The sequence below is a fragment of the Papilio machaon genome, chromosome 7 (genome assembly GCF_912999745.1).
Source record: "Papilio machaon chromosome 7, ilPapMach1.1, whole genome shotgun sequence".
Lineage (NCBI taxonomy): Eukaryota > Metazoa > Arthropoda > Insecta > Lepidoptera > Papilionidae > Papilio > Papilio machaon.
The window spans coordinates 4,493,420-4,511,199 of record NC_059992.1 but is presented as its reverse complement, the minus strand read 5'-3'; the positions used below and the strand labels follow the sequence as shown (position 1 = coordinate 4,511,199).

The window sequence follows — 17,780 nt, the reverse complement described above, 5'->3', positions numbered from 1 at the left end:
ATATAATATCCATAATATAAGTAAAATCCATAATATAAGTATGTAAAAAAAGATATTTCCTGTCACATTAATAATAGTGTCGAAGATGTTTATTGCAATTTCATTTAAAATTGGTATGAAGTAGTGTTTACTTTTTTTATATTTTTTATGTACAAGATCGTTTATGTTTGGTGATAACATTTGTTATCATGTATTTAGGTATGTAATGTAGATGAAAATATTAACAAAAATAGATTTACTAAATATTAGGTAGCTAAATTAAAGGTACATTTTTGATATCAATCAAAATAGAAATAAATATGAAGGGATAAAATTCAAAAGGAATGCCATTTATCCGGACATTCGGACTCGTAGCCCCAAAGCTAAGAATGTGATTAATTTAATTAATGTACAGACATGGAAAAAAGCCGGCAACCCTTGGTCCAGTGAATTCTATCAGAGATTCCGCAACTTCTTTGTTCCGGGGAGTGCATAATTGAGATGTTAATATTTTATTTTTAGCTGAGAAAACATTTGACGATTAATATTATTTCACATTTAATTTAAAACAACGCAAAGATGAAATACGCATCACACTTTTGAATATATTAGTAAGATGTTGAATATTAATATTCAATATTTTTCTTACAAACTTAGCCAAAGTTTTTTTTACCACAATCTGTTATTTTTTTATGTTCTGATTAAAACTGTTAACTCGACTTATTATGTGAAACAATATTATTCAATGGAATTAATATTGCAGTAAAAACGTCAGAAATAATAGTCAAACATAATCAGGCAATATTAGCTCATATTTCCAATTAAAATTCCCATATTTGTTTGCGTTGTTAGGAATCAGATGTCTCTATTGTCTATTGAATAGTTTAGTGGTCGCATTGAGTGAATGGAGCGTTTCTAGTGATTGTTGACATGACTGCAGACTTGATATTACATTTCTCGTAATTAGATATCAGCAATATACAAAAGAAATATATTATTGTTGATGTTTCATTAAAATATCTGTAGATGTAACCTCTGCGTTTTAATCTATGTTAAATTGTAAGATCGTCATTTTTCGGAAGGAAAGGTGTGCTTTAATTTGGGTTATAAAATATGATATCTTTGCATGTACCTATAATCGAATTGAGTTCAAAGACATAAGAACTATTCTTAAAAGATGTAGGCAAGTTTCACAACACGGTACAGATAATAAAATCATTTGTTAATATGTAGAGTAAAGGATGTTGTCTTATCTTGTGAATTACGTACGAAAAGGTAATAAGGCGTAAACATGGTGCATGTTCAAACAAGATTAGCTACACATCCTGCTATCCCGGTGGCCTAATCTCTATGGAACCTTATCGTTAATACAAGAAATTTATGAATAGTGCTATTGTTGCTTGGAAGGCTAATTGTTTATCGGAGACAAAGAAACCGCCGCGTTAAGGATGTTTATGACGGGGGATCACTTTTTCACAGTGTACCAGTACTGCATTATTGCGTCTCAAGATTTGTTTTCCATTAGAAAGATCTTATATATCATAGGGGTTAATAACTTAAAGTGTGTTTCTGATACCAAAATCCCCGTTTAAAACACATTGTTATCTCTGTTTTTAAAATGATAATGAGAAGGATGACGATATGTTTAATACATCTTGGTCTCGGAAACCAACGATTAAAGAGTGATTTTTAACTCTACATTGGACTGTTTTAAGACAGAAGAAATATTATTATAGAAGTTTCATTGTTCGAGAATTTTCTATCAGGGTTTTTCTGGTTTATTATGAAATGTGTCCTCTGTGTTTTGTATTTTACAGTAGGAGTTAGAAATTTCATATCTAGAACAAGTTAAATTGTGTTTATTATGCAATTGACTAGTTGTATTATTTAAAAAAAACCCGGGATATAATCTAACAATGTAACTAATATCCGGTTTATAATAAAAACAACGAAGCTAAAGTTCCGTATACATAGCACTATGAAAACTTTCCCAATAGGCTAGATTTATTTTCTAATGAGTTTTAATGATGTAGGAGGTATCAATATACGGAGATTTGATTTTCCATAATAGTTTTACTATTAATCATTATAGAGAGATATCAAATATTATCCTCTTTTTACTACATTTTTGGACAAAGTATTCGTAAATAAGTTAATACGTATATGCTTTTTTGATGCGTTAATTCAACTTCCGCGAGATAAATTTTGGAAGACAAGATGTCTGACGAAAGCTCTTGGTATTTAGATAACTTACTCGCATACGTTTCAACATTTAATCCTTTCAGTTTAAAACTGACAGTTTGTTAGAATGTAAAATGTAAGCTTGGCGTTGTGTTTCACTGCTATCAATACGAAATACTACTGTTGTATGAATTTTTACAGAGAAAATGGGAAAGATGGTAATATCTTTTTATATAATTGTTCTTAGCAGTGAAAATCCACGGTTATATTTTGTTATCTTTTTCCTTTCTATTTTATCATCTGTATATTTCCCATTATTTTCCTCGTCCGTAAATTTCAATGTAAATAGATGAGAAGCCATTGCTACGCTTTCGATATAAACATGATAAATAATGTATTGTCATGTGTTCTTATAAAAATATAAATGAACCTATGACAGGTTTCTATTTATTATCCAGAGCAATAAAACTATGTGTACAACATGTGCATAATTTCATATTACAATATCACATAAAAAACTATCTTGTTTTACGAAAGCTATCGATTGACGTAGAGATATAAATTTTATTACTGCTAATAACGTTACGTTACCACGAACAGTATGTTTATAAAGAGTTGAATACAATCTTCCATCAATAAAATTACTATTATCTATGAGATATCAATAATAATAGCACTGTCTAACGAAACGTTCACGAATCAAACTAAATAACTGGATGGATCAGTCGTTATGCACCAATGTAGTAACACAGTAGGAAATGCAATTAGCCAGTGTTACCAGTGTTGCCAGCGATGCCTTTAAATCGTTCGACCGTGTAACACCTTATCTGTTGCATGTTTTTTTTCTATATGCAACATCAGAGAATCGTGCCGCTTTATCTGCCAATCGAATTTCTCAGGTATTTTTTTAAAATCGCTAACTGTTTTAATTACAATGAAGTTTCATAACTAATTATTGCGCTTCATGTCAATTGAACGTAAAGTATGTTTTGGTTCACATGGCTATAATGTTTGAGGAACAGCATAAAGAAACCAAACACAAAATTTTACTTTTTTAGCTGAGCGTTGGGAATAATTTTTTATATGGTCCTTCGAGTAAATACCGTAGGCGCTTAAACTCAGCAACCAAGTATTACGGCATCACATCCGTCGTCCTCTGTTGTGGATTTCCATAGGCGTACGTGATCTTTTAACATTAGGAGACCCTCAGATACTTCGTTATCCTATGGAAAACCGCATACTTTGTCCATATGTTTTTTTGTAATGTTTAAAAATGAAATGATGTCAAATTAATGAAATGCTTATTTTTACGTTTCACGTGTTTTTCATTCTTCAGGGCGGTGTGTAGCGCGGGAATGTTACGATGCATCGATTTTTTGTTTGTTTATTAGCTATTTCAAGTCACAATTGCTGACTTACTTAGATCTTGTTCGTGTTCTCCAATTAATGAGTTTCAATGATTGAGTCGTCGCTTGCAACATTGCAATGCACGTATGACTCGGCCTGTGCCGCTTTCTAATTTACTATCGTATGCGGAACAATTAATGTTAATTTGTTTTACATTTAGCATATAATTTTTAAATGCTTGAATGATTTTTACAAAAATACGTCTTCTATAATTTTCCGAATTTGTAAGTGCACGTTCCTGGCATTCTTAACTTGTCATCTCTTCATCTTAAAAAGACCACATAAATATCTAGAAAGTATGTAATTTAATACCTAACTTAAGCAAAGACTTAGTATATTTCCATACGTATTAATTTTTCCGACTATTTATTCATATTTTACACGAGTAGCTCAGAGGTCATATTACGATGTCGACTTCTAATAGATTTATAATCACTTATACAACGACTTACTTCATTTATTTATTTGTCACCTATAAGTTAATTATTATTAGTCATTCAGTTGTTTACATATTCATATGACAGGATATAAAAAAATAAGCACGTCTTTTCAACTAACAAGATAAGCTCAGATTTGTTAAAAGATACAATGCTTAATTTATAACTAAGCGTTGTGCTAAGTGTTGCGTTGCTTTTTTAGTTTTCATGAAATAAGTTTTAAATACCTATTCACTAAAATAATAATCTATTTAGTTATATGTAGGTATGATAATTGAAATGATCAAATTATACTAGAAAAAAATCCATATGAACGCATCTAAATCAAATGATTTCCGAAATTTCTCATTTCCTTAGTAGAACACAGTAAGGTGTGTTCCGTTCCCTTCCCTTTTGACGTTTTGATAACTTAATATCACGTAAATGATGTATGAAACTAATCACCAATGTTTAAACAAAACCAGAGTAGAATAAATAATGTGAAATTTATACAGACTTTTAATTTACAGAGATTCCATATTCGAAAATATTAAAAGCCTTTATGAATATTAAGCCTGATATGAAATTTATCACAAAGTCATTAACCTTAAAAATAATCAAATAACTAAACTCACAACAAACTCATAATGAAATATGTACTGTTAAATAGATTATGTTATAAATTATACTAGCTTTTACCCGCGACTCCGTCCGCGCGGAATAAAAAATAGAAGACGGGGTAAAAATTATCCTATGTCCGTTTCCTGGTTCTAAGCTACCTGCCCACCAATTTTTAGTCAAATCGATTCAGCCGTTCTTGAGTTATAAATAGTGTAACTAACACGACTTTCTTTTATATATATAGATGTTATAGTTCAAATAATTAATTTAAGAAAACTATTATTTAAATTACATTCGTAAGGTGTAAGGATAATGTGTCTATTAATAAAGATGTCAAATATTTCCAACAACACATATATAATGTTGGTTTGCGTGTACGTCAGGTAGAGTATGTAGAAAAATTGCCGGCTGTTGTTTTAACAACGTAATTCCCTTTTATAGTGGCGTTTATACTATCAGCTGGGTGATTGCGATTCGCAAATTTCACCGCGTCTCGTTAGTATCATTTTGATACATTGTAGTTGGCAGGAACGTACGTCATTCGCACAAACCGGTAACAACTTTATTTATACTAATTCCATTTGATTGCACGTACTCGTTATTTTTCTTATAATTGTAACATTAACATTCTATTGTAGATAATTATCAGTTATTTCGATATCGTTATAGTTATTTTGAATTTTGTGTTATTTATAACTTAGCATTGTACATAAATGTGTTCTGAATTTAAAATTTAAAAGTTGTAATTATTTGTCTTAAGTTCATAATAGAGTTACCTTTTAATCACAATTTATATATTTTTCTTGTCTATTTATAATTATAATATGTAAACAATGCTATTCATTTGTAACTGTACCATAAACATACATTCTTAATATTCGAGATGTGGAAAAAAAAAATTTTAATCTCTAAAACAGCTTCAAAATATTGTTTCTCTTAAAATTTTTTGTTGAGATCTAGGTATATTTTAGGCATCTTAGGTTAAGTTATGGTATATGCTATAATAAACAAGGATGCATTTTCATAGGTGCCTGTTTGTAAAATTCATAAAACGCACTTCTAGTGTGTAGTCGTGACTGAGCAGTGGGTGCTTGCCTCGAGCTAATCGCTCCCGTTGCCAGTCATTTTTACTTGCCGACATAAAACATACACAAACAATCAGATAAAATCATTTGTAAACCATGTTTATATTACGTATATATATATACGTATATATACGTTACGTATATATACGTACCTACGTCACTAAGCGAGAATCATTGTCCGGACGCGACCGACGACCTCCAAAAGCGAGAAATTCAGGTAAGAGTCCCTTCGACTATCGCTTATCAAGGTTCGATTGTATAATAATTTTTCATGTTTAGTCACAATCAACTCGATCCATCGGTGAATTAAAAAACGTCTCGTTTCCTCTTTCCCTTAAAATATTCTAGATAAAAAAGTACAAATTTCATATTACTAATGAAAAAACCTAAAATTTAAATAAAGTTATTCTTAAGTTTTATTGCTTTATTTACATAAAAGAGAAACTATGAGTTACATTCATACACGATGTTAAGTTTAATTTTGCAAAAATCTAAAAATTTTAATATAGTCTGAACCATAAAAAAGTACCTCAAGTATCTTAAAGAAGGAAGAGAAACAATTTAACTCACGTTTAATTATTTAGGTAAAAAAGTAACCCCTTTAATTAGTGGCGGTGGAACATTTTAATCTCAGCCAAGGATTACAAGTACGGAGCAAGGACTTAAATGATTCAAACCTTATAATTCTTCCGAGTGTTATAAATAAGCATAATAAACAATGTTTCCTATAACCAACTGATATAATAGGTTTAAGGAGGTTTTCCATTGGTACCGTATTTTAGTCGACTATAAACATTGAAAAAAATTATGATACATTTATCAAAATTTGTGTATTCGTACATGCCATGACTCATTTTTTTTATATTTAAACTAGCTGTCGCCCTCGATTCCGTCCGCGCGCTATTAAAAAAACAACATAATAAGTAGCCTATGTGTTCTTCCAGACTATGATCTACGACAAATTTCATCAAAATCCGATCAGCCGTTCTTGAGCCTACCTTCAAACAAACATCCATCAATCCATCCAAATCTTTGCATTTATAATTTTAGTAAGATACATTAAGGTACTACTTATATCTATCTATTTAGTTAGTATCATGTGCAAGTGGTAGGTATTTTTTATTTCTAAAAATATTTGGTCATCCCTATTTCAAAAACAGGCATAAAACATTTAAATTGCATTGTTTCTAAGCCGTATTGCGGATAAAGAAAATTAATGTTCCGCGGTGGATAAACTTGCTATTATTTTTCTGTAGAAAAAAAAATCTTAACGGCCTTGTCAAAAGTTTGCGCGGGGCAGGTGCGGCGGAAGAGTTGGCGGCGCGCTGGCACTCAACTTTGTCGATGGTGATTGTTTATTTTTACGATGCAACCGCAAGGGCCAACAACGAGATAAGGTCAGTTGAGCTTACAAAAGTAACGAATTTCCCATTTCAATATATAGAACTAATCAGATGATTTACAAGTTACTTTAAACTAGTTTGTTTCAATTATGTTAATACACTAGACTCAAAGTAAGAAACACAATCTTAATAACATATGATTTTATCTGCTAAGGAGGAATATGTACAAAGAATTTTCTTATCTCTAATCTATTTGTTTGACCAAAACACCGATGCATTAATATTGTCTTGAAAATTCTCTGTCCAGCTAAATTTTCGCGACGTATTTAACTTCAGTTATTAGTACCTACTTACGTACCATTGTAACAAGAGTTGTGTAGCGACGTTTCTTATTTCGTTGCCGATTACAAACAATCGCATCATTTCTTATAAAAGGTATTAGATTTCGTAAAATAAACATTATGAAATATTTAATAAAGGCAATGGCCACGGGGAAGAGACAGCCACTCGTATTTACATTATTAAATTAATTCTCAAGAGGGGTGGAAAATAATTATTTCTACGTTTTAATTGAGAGCACTGAAATTTCTAGGCCCTTGAGCAGATCATTGCTCGAGTGTTTCTTTAATTGGCTTAACTCATCGTATTATCAGCATTATATTAATACTTTGTTTTTAAAGATAATCATAAGAAAAAAGTATAATTTGTTTGTTAAATCTTCTACACTCATGTCTGATATTGATATGTTTGCAACTAAATAGATATAATAGGTCCTTACATATGAAATTGGCGTTTTGTATGGGAGGAGCAAAAAGTCGAATATTTTTTAATATAATATATTTAATTAATCAAAGTATGAACCACTATTTTCTATGCACTTTTGCCATCTCATAGGTAGTTCATTGATCCCTTTACTAAAAAAAACCAGTCGGACGGGAATCAATAAAATCTTTGAAGGCGATTTGGACTGCCCCATCGGAGTTGAATTTTTTCCCTTACAAGAAGTTATCCAAATTTCGAAAAAAATGGTAATCTGTTGGAGCAAGGTCCGGGGAGTACGGAGGATGTCTTAGACTTTCCAATTGAAGCTCTTCTAATTTAGTAGCCGTCTGTTGCGCAGTGTGTGGTCTAGCGTTGTCGTGAAGCAGCAGTGGCGTGGAGCGATTGACCAGCCTAGGTTGTTTAGCCGCTAGCTTTGCCATCATGGTTTGCAATTGCTGACAATAGACATCAGCCGTAATAGTCTGGCCAGATTTGAGAAAACTGTAATGAACAATACCGGCACTAGTCCACCAAACGCTTACAAGTAACTTTTTTGGGGTTAATTTTCGCTTGGGGCAGGATTTGGCTGGCTGGCCAGGATCCAACCATTGCGCTGAGCGCTTCCGATTATCGTAAAGAACCCATTTTTCATCACAGGTAATGATTCGGTTTAAAATACCTTCATTATTGTGCCGGTTTAGTAATGTAACGCAACAGTCAACGCGCGTTTGCCGGTTTGCTTCAGTCAATTCGTGAGGTATCCACCTTTCAAGCTTTTTAATCTTCCCAATTTGCTTCAAGTGAATTAAAACAGTTTTATCACTAACATCGCAGCCTGCAGCTAACTCGGACGTGGTTTGCGATGGATCCGCTTCCACAATAGCCTTCAACTCTTCATTATGAACTTGAGTCTCAGGCCGTCCACGGGGCTTGTTCTGCAGATCGAAATTTCCAGAACGAAAACGTTGGAACCAAAAACGAACTGTGTTTTCTTTTGCAACACGACCGCCATACACATCATTCACCCTTCGAGTCGTTTCCGCAGCACTAGTGCCACGGCGGAACTCGTACTCGTAAATAATGCGATATTTTAAGTTTTCCATTTTGTAAAATGAGTGACGCAAACAGAAAAAAACAGAAGAAAAAAAACAAATGAATGACGGTCATCGAACCACAAATACATGAGTCTATAGCTGTACAAATTTGAATTTGGAATTCCTTACCAAAGAGGAGAAATTCGTGATTAAAGTGGCCAGTACGAAAAACGCCAATTTCATATGTAAGGACCTAATATATGAATGATTTATACATCGATGGGAACTGGTGTCCTGGTTGAAGAGCTGGTAAGTTTTAACTAGTCTGGCAGCCCCCCACATCCCGGGGAGTCACGTTCAATTGAACGCGTAGGTTACATTTTAGTTCAATATTAGCAGCTGTCACTTGTCATTTATTTTGTCACTATTAAGTACTGTGATATACCGTTTCTGAGACCAAAATATCTGTTTAAAACATATTTATTGTTATCTCTGTTTTGTCAAAGATAATGACGATATATTTTATACTGAGATTTTTGATTCTGAAACTCACGGATATCACTGTACGATATGCGTCATTAAAGAGATATTAAAAAATCTAGACCTTTGTTAAACACAGACTGTATTACTACAGAGTATTGTAAGACACTGTTAAGATAAACACGTTTTTTAACCCTTTGACCGCCGGTGATTATGGACGTCAACATAGTTATAAAAGAGTATGTATGTTTTACTCATAAATATATATCACCATAACTGCTTGCGGTATAAGTACTTTGTTACTTATTTGTAAAGATCGCATTTCGGATTATGATTTCTGGTAATGTTTAACATCTGCGAGCGATAAAAGGTTTGACCTTTGTTTAAGCTAAAACGTAATTGTAACCCTTTTTAAGTTACGTAGGTAATAAAGTTGCTGTGTTTAAAAATTATATGAAACAAAAACTTTCAGATCATAAGTCAAACACTTAGCCACAAATCTATCCTCGCTATAGTGTTGTTTAGTTAACATACATTTACAAATCACTTAATAAATATATTAACTTGTTACGTACTTTACGAATTAATAAAAATCAATACAGATAATATAAAAATAAATTATGTTGGAGTTCGCTCTAGATGTTAGATCAAAAGAAATGGTCCGAGGCGTTTGCGGTCAATATATTTACTAGTGATTCGTTACGCCCGGGGCGGATACTTGTGCCGATGATAAATTATGCCCTCGGTCATTTTCAACAAAATATTTTACATCAAACTAACGAATTTAAACCATATAACCTATAGGGAAAGGATGTTATCGCATGATTTTAAGACGAAAGCATATTTGTGGAAGTTTAATTAAATTTTATACTTTATGCCATAGAAATTAAACGTTATTTTACTTTGGACACCGTTTCGGAGATCTCAAATGACATTGCGGATTGACAAAATGATTATCAATCACAGTTCAACAGTTAATTTGTTTTTGAACATCATTTTAATAATATATCATGCTGATTTTTAATAAGTCCGTGTTTGTATTTTGTGTTTTATTGTTTCAAAGTAATGAACACAATATAATTGAACACCTTTTATCTAACGTATGAGGTCGACAGACAGAACAATTAATGCTGTCAATTTTGTTTACAAGTTATCAGCGCCTAAATTTTATCTCACAGTAACGCAGCTCGGCATAAACACAAAGAATATTAAGGCTTGTTACTTAAATTTGAAAGAAAATATTGCATTAAGTTTTTGAATCTCATGATGAGTATGAACACAGGACAACACTCAAAATATTCAAATGCAAGGTACTTATTACAAATATAACAATAATTTAAATGGAAAGGGAATATAAAGCTAAATTGCACTTATTTACTGGGTCGCGACGATCAATCATGGCGGCCGAGTCATCAGCCAGTTCAAATGTCAAACGAACCTAGGGTGGCAATAAAAAAGAAAAAACTGAGTTGCCATTATTAAAAAAGTGACTGTGACTTTATTTCCATTGTGATTGCCGATTCGGGATTATTAACTGACTTGCATTATTTTTTGTGTTCTAATATTGATAGATTGGTTTTTTCAAGCCGATTGCTATTGAGTTATATGTAATATAAGTATTGAATGATTTCAATACTCGTATTTGATACAACTCTGTGTATCAACACAGACTTACAGAAATGAAGTACTAATTACTTACTACATATTCATGTTGTTTCTATTTTCATGATTGAAATTATTAATGTTTATTAAAACATTATATGTGCGATATAATTAATATTTATTAATTGTTTACATGTGATTTACGTACGATGAAGTTTATGGTATTGGATTCGTTCAATAAAATTGGCTTGCTTTAATTTTACGATTTCGTTTGCGTGATCTGGTCCGTTAATAATCTAATTCATTTGTCCATTGGGAAGGGGCTTCACTTTATCGTTATTATTTTGTATTTGATGGTCAGTTTCATTTATTAGTTATGTATTAAATATTACTATGTTTCGACTTATTACCGGCATCGAATATTTATTATTCGTTTTAGATAAACGCTTCTTAGGTAGTAAGGAATATTCAATTTGGAAGAATTAAAAGTATCAGTAGTAAACAATAAGCATCATGTGTAAAGCGCACCACAGAGCTGCGCAAACGCAAACACGACTAGGGATCGCGTGCAAACGTACAATATTACTGGACTCGAGCCCCCCATATTTTAACAACTGTCCTAATACATCTTGCAATGTTGTTTTTAACTGTTTCGCCACATTATTGTTTGTTCTTTTTTTGAATGTTTATTTTTAATTTTTATTTTATGCCGCCAGTACTGTTACCTTTTGTACCTTTTTGTTCCGATCCGAACCGATCAAATAAGATTATCAATACAACCATTCACTTTTGTCGTCACCATTTAGTATTTCAGTATAATTAGAAATAAGTGCATGTAAATTTATCTGTGTGAAAAGTAATTAATTATTGTCTTTGTACGTATTAATGAATGAGTAAAATTTCTTTGAAAAATTTAAAATATTCAACGAATTGGATGGATTTTTTTCTTCATTTCAGGTGCCTGTCAATGAAAGCGCCAGACAGGTATGTCGCTAGCTAGCTCGCGCGATCGGTTTCGTCGACCGCACTCGGTTTGTTCGGACGCGGGCTCGGCCGGTCGCTCGGGCGTTCGGGCACGGTGTAGCTTGGAAGACCACACGACACAACCGCCGCTCAGGATTTTTTGCCACAGTATTCTTTTTTCGTACAAATTGCTTATCAATGTGTTTATACAATTTTTTGCGATTTCCATTGGTCTTCCCAAACTATGACATTTTTAAAAGCTATTCAAGTTCCAATTCAATCTTTAATGTCGATTATTTTCAATTGTTTTGAACTTTACCCTGCTTATTCCGTTTACTTGCCATCTTTATTTCGTGTTGTGATTATTTTGTTATATATTTGTAAATTGGTGGGTGATTTTAGATGTCGTTGTTTTGCTTCCAGGTTACACCTAAATTTAGGAACAGATTCGAAAGACAAATAATCACAGATAAATTTACATTATCCCGTATCACAGTAGAATTTTAATAGAGATAAGCATGTGTGTGTATTTTGTGAATTTTTTACTTACTGAAATGTTTTTTTTAGTTTCATCTTTTGAAATCAAGTTTGTTGCTTAAAAAGTTTTTACGTATTTACATTAAAATTCAATAACACTTTAACTCATGGTGAGATTTCGATCCCGGTGTGAGGCTGTGACAAATTCGTGATGATCATCATTGAAATCGTAAAGGATTTAACGCCTCCGTTAACACGCTTCCTTTGTTGGCATCGTAAAGCCGCCATTAACATGTTTGATAAAACGTTGGCCGAACAAAAAAGATACAGCGAGCTACTGTGGGCTCCCCGCAGAGAGGCCTCATTGACGATTGCTGCCACGCTGTGCTCTGCTGTGGTGAACAAAGGGAACACAAAGACTGTTGAGAATTCCGCTCTCCTATTTCGGCTGATCATTGCGATCTTAGTGGCCTTGTTAACACTGCAAACTAAGTATTTTATTTATTTTTTAATAATGAATGCAACGAATACGTTTGATTGATTAAATATACATGATTTGTAAAATTGAAAACAGGATCCCTTGAACGTAGAATATATTGAAATGTTAAGGATGTAAAGATATTTTAAAATCTTATTAATTTTGTACCTTGTAGATAATGTACCTAGTAAATTGTCACAAACCAACCAGAAATTTAATTGAAGTATCACTAAATAAGTTAGATATTAAGACCCATTGATAATAATAGTAAATTATAATTCCGTTTTAATATTAATTTGACAGATGGTATAATCTCTATAGCGGTCGTCGTTAGGCCAAGGATTCATATTGTTATCTAATGGATTTAAAATCAAAGCCCTATCTAATAGCTTTTATTTAAATCCGAATGCTTTTAAAAGAATTACGATAATGAATAGTACTTTGTGGATAAAAGCTCCTTATAGTTTCTTGTAAAGATTGTTTCCTTAAAGTCTACTCTAAAATATTTATAAAGAAACAGGGATACCATAAAAAAAGTAAAAAAATAATTTATAATGTTAATATTTATGTCGTATCCATTTTCTAATGTAGCTCTATGACTGACTTTTCTGCAAACAAATAGAAATCAGAGCAAGCGATCTGTTTACACGAGACGCCTTTTGTTCAAGGGATGAATTCAAATAAACACTAAATCGTTAACCCTTTGACCGTCCGTGGGCAATTTTCACTTTGGAAAACAGAATGGAAATGATTTGGAAAAGGGCTGCATCGCTTTGACGCCCTTGTCTTTCTCACCTGTGCTATTCTGAAAACGACGACAATTTATTTTATTTTAATTTGTATATCTCGACCTGTTTCTACTAAAGCTTTCTAATAATATTTTGTGGTACACTCTTATCAACCATAGACAACAATACATTAAAATTGTTATTTATCTTTAGTTTTTTCTACGATTTAGAAAAAAAAACTTTTTTTTAAATTAAGCTAAACTATATCATGTGAAATCGTTTAAATTATCATTAAACATATTAATTAATATATTTTTCTGTCGGAATATTGTGATTTGTAAGCAGACGTGAGTCATGCGACATTATATCGTGCGTTTATAAAATCGCCGCCCCTTCGACCGACACGGCACGGCGGCGGCGCGTCGCGGCATGTTCGGCGTGAAATCGCGGGAGGTGTCCACCTGTGCCGTTTGTTTCAGCGACTCCATCCCTTTGTATGTAAATTACCCTTTCATCTGTAAACACGCCTTTTGTGAAAATCAATGGGCCAGCGCAATTACACGCGCACTTCGCTGTGCGTCAACCGAACGCTGGCCTTTATGTTCTCTTGGAATTTATGTATTCCTATTCAAATTCTTAATGTCATATTTAAATATCATACTGTTTAAGTTCAAAAATGGAAATGAAATACAATATTTTGTCATAAAAATTTAAATAAGTGAAAAAAACATTTAACGGTAATGGAATGTTCCACAATCTTTTATTATCACCAGATTTAATAACACAATAGTAAGGAATGGTAAGCAAATCCCTTGAGGTATTTAATATTATTTAGAAATATTTCAATAAACAAACATTAATTTATTACTTAAATTCGTAGTATACTTCGTTTGGACCAAGATGCGTAGTTAATTAGGCCCTACGCCAATTATGTGATGAGTGCTCGGTGCGTTGCTTCTCACACGCCGCACTCACCTACTTGCGCGCGGAGGCGTGATGACAAGCCGAACGTAAACTTTCCCTCTCGTCCACGATGCCCCAACTCGGGCAATACGAAGCGACCCAGCTGACACATTCCCTTTTATCCCTTGTGACCCACGGCAACCATCCAGTACGTCACCTGACTGCTAAAACGTTTAACCTAGTTAACAGCTCCTGCGTAGGTACTAACATTTCGATTATATGACGAATGTATAAGAAGGTAAATCATCATAAAGGTCAGATCATTTTATTTAGAAAATATCATAGCAGAAAAAATCATAGTATAATATACAAATAGAAGTAATTTCGCATTCATGTCTACCATGAATATCTGAGAAGATCTAAGATAAATGAATCTATAAAATTAATTGGACAAGTAATCGAAAACTCACAAAGAATTTCTTCATTTCTTGTCCGGGGAGCGGATACAAATGAGGGGCGGACATTGAATAATTTGATTTCCTTATTTGCAACAATCAATATCGAATAAAATATATTTACGAGAGTAAAACACGATACGTTTGATAAATAACACTCGAACCTTATTTCAATTATTGTTTTAAATGATTTTGAAGTTTGGAGAGATGGAATTAAATTAATGTTGTTAGTACCAAATATTTGATGGTAAGGGTTAATCGCGATAGGCGTTTTATTCTATTTGTGTTGTTAGGAAATCATCTCCCATAAGTTAACTTGACAGTCACAATTTTTTTATTACAATACCAATGAATAAGTAACTTAATTAAATTGTAAGACATAAAAACCAAAAACATAAATACAACAAAATTATGTCAAAGAAAGTTTGCAAGACACTGGAGACTCTTTAAAACAATTACGTAAAGCATTTGTCATGATTAAATCGGTTTTTGTTTTCTTAAGAGGAGTTAAATTAGTAAACAAACTCAGGTGCAACAGCAATTAACTAACTTCCAAATGATCCCCTCAAAACAGTTAAAGGGTAGCGTGGCTGGGAGCTGTGGGCAGCGGGGGCGAGCGGGGGGCGGCGGTCGCAGACGGCATATTAGTACAATATAATTGCATTTAGTACCGAGCTGGGTGACGTTTCCTGCGGAGTATCTACTGCTGACTCTTGGAAACAATCGAGTTACGAACACAAACCACCCTCTGGAATAAGTTGCCGCTGATGAGAATATTTCACTTCTTGATTAACTTTCCGAAGCATTTACCCGACTCTTGTCATATCTTTCGAAAGACGGAAGAGTGAATTGATGTCATTCAGTTTATTTAGTTCCATCGCGTGTTCGACTTTTGTATCAAGTTAATTAAGAAAGATTCCCCGCTAAAAATAAGCTCGTATTAGATTTTGCTTGTAATTCGTTCTGGTACTTATTTAATTCCGGATATAAAATTTCTGTGATTGAACCCCAGCGGGTGGGGTGAGGGGCGTGAATTCCAACAAAATTAGCACCAGGGGTCGAAATAAAAAAGCGAAGGAAAAATTTAATGAACAGGAAAATGCTCCTTTTTGCAGCTATTCCATCTATTTATCTACATCGGGATGCCCATTACCTTGCTAAGAGAAAAGTTTACATTTTTAATTTAATGATTCCACTTTGTGGAAGTTGGGCGGGTTTCGGCAAGATCTTAATTTGGGGATTTCGAGGCGTCTCGTTTTGTAAATATTATTCCTTTAATAAGACCTCACGTCGAGGGGGTCCGCCGGAGTCCGTGATTACGACTCTCTTTGCGAGCTTCATTTTAGACCTCGTCATTTTGATTGGCGCTAATGAAATTTTTCCTACTCCGCGTCCGCGTCGTATTCTTGTTCTTGACAGAATAATTTTCCGGGACATGAAACGACTCGTGTCGCGACATCAACACACCCTCTAAACAGTTATTGCCGGCAGTCGACGCGGCGGCAGCTGAGCCGGTGTCGTTGCCGTCTTCATTTAAATTTTTCACTTTTGCTAATGCAATTTCTTACTTTATCTCTCGTGAAGTGGAGTGCGTGTCCCATCTGTAGCGAAATTTCTAAATCGTTAAGTCCCAGCTGTGTTTGTAGAGGCGATGACGTTTCGCTTTTAGCGGCCGTTTTAAAATTGAATATTTGATGGCGCACTCCCTTATGACGAATCCGCAGCGGGTGCGAACGGCCTATTCTGCGGTAGATAATTTTTTCAACGACTTTAACGACATGGCTTGTTATTCTTATATTCCATAACGTTTCCCGACCTATTTTGTTCATCGTTTGGTTATTATATTACTATATAACGTAATGACAATTACAAACATATACCTGTAAAAGTTAAATTTCAACCATTTTAAAAAACAAAATATAGTAAAACACTTAGTTCTTCCCGAGAAGTAATAAATCCTTAAATTATGTAACGTAGAAAATTGTAGCTCCATTGTGTTTCGTGTGGTTAATGAATTTTCTTGTCCATTCCTTTATCGACGAAGGATCTGTATGCTCGTTTGTACTTTTATTCCTTTAGTATACATTTGTAAACCGACTTTACAGTGTAACAATTCTGCATGCAAATGAATTTAAAAAATCGATAGCTCTATGTTAGAGTCAGAATTATAAATGTATCCAGTTTTATTCAATCCATTATCAAACAAGTGTACAGCACTCGAAGATTCCCATTATAAAAGCAAATGGTTACAGCTTAGTTCGTTTCTAATTACACAGATAAGCGGCGTTCAATAACGTTGTTTTATCACGTTCGTACGTTTGGAATCTAATTGGAATTTTGCATGTTGATATGTGGACTCTTTATTGGTCGATATTATGTTTGCTTTCCGATATTGATGTTTGCTGTAGGAATGGAGGCGAGCAAGTGTCGGGTCATTTGATAATTGTATGAGCCGGCGACGCAATCATGATTTATGTGTTATTCAATTTTTTTATTTGTTTGTTAAAAACATTCACAATCAAATGAGTTAATTATCTTTTTTCCACGATATATCTTAATTTATTTAATATTTCTTTGCATATTGAAAATAATTTCTTATGTACAGAATATTAGTATCGTAAAATTATAAAAGCTCAAAAATTTGCATTTAAATGCCGATGATAGGGATGATTTGAGATATTACAGTTATTTTTAATCGAAATTATGTCTAAAGCAATACACCGGAGTCGATGGGGTCGGCTTTTTTACTAAAACATCTGTTGTGTGCGTCGCATGAGTTTTTTGTTATTTCAAAAGGAGACATGATGGATCAGTTTCAACACATATATGTACGTCGGTCTCTTTGTTGCTTGCTTTATGGCTTTGT

General features: G+C 33.2%; 1 protein-coding gene across 1 annotated transcript in view; it reads left to right on the top strand.

Moving 5' to 3' along the window:
* The window catches only part of LOC106715053 (dachshund homolog 2), a 132,453-nt gene that overhangs the window by 13,660 nt on the left and 101,013 nt on the right, over positions 1-17,780 (top strand). Inside the window, 1 exon segment of the mRNA XM_045678490.1 lies at positions 11,868-11,894. Coding sequence (XP_045534446.1) covers positions 11,868-11,894 — 27 coding nt within the window.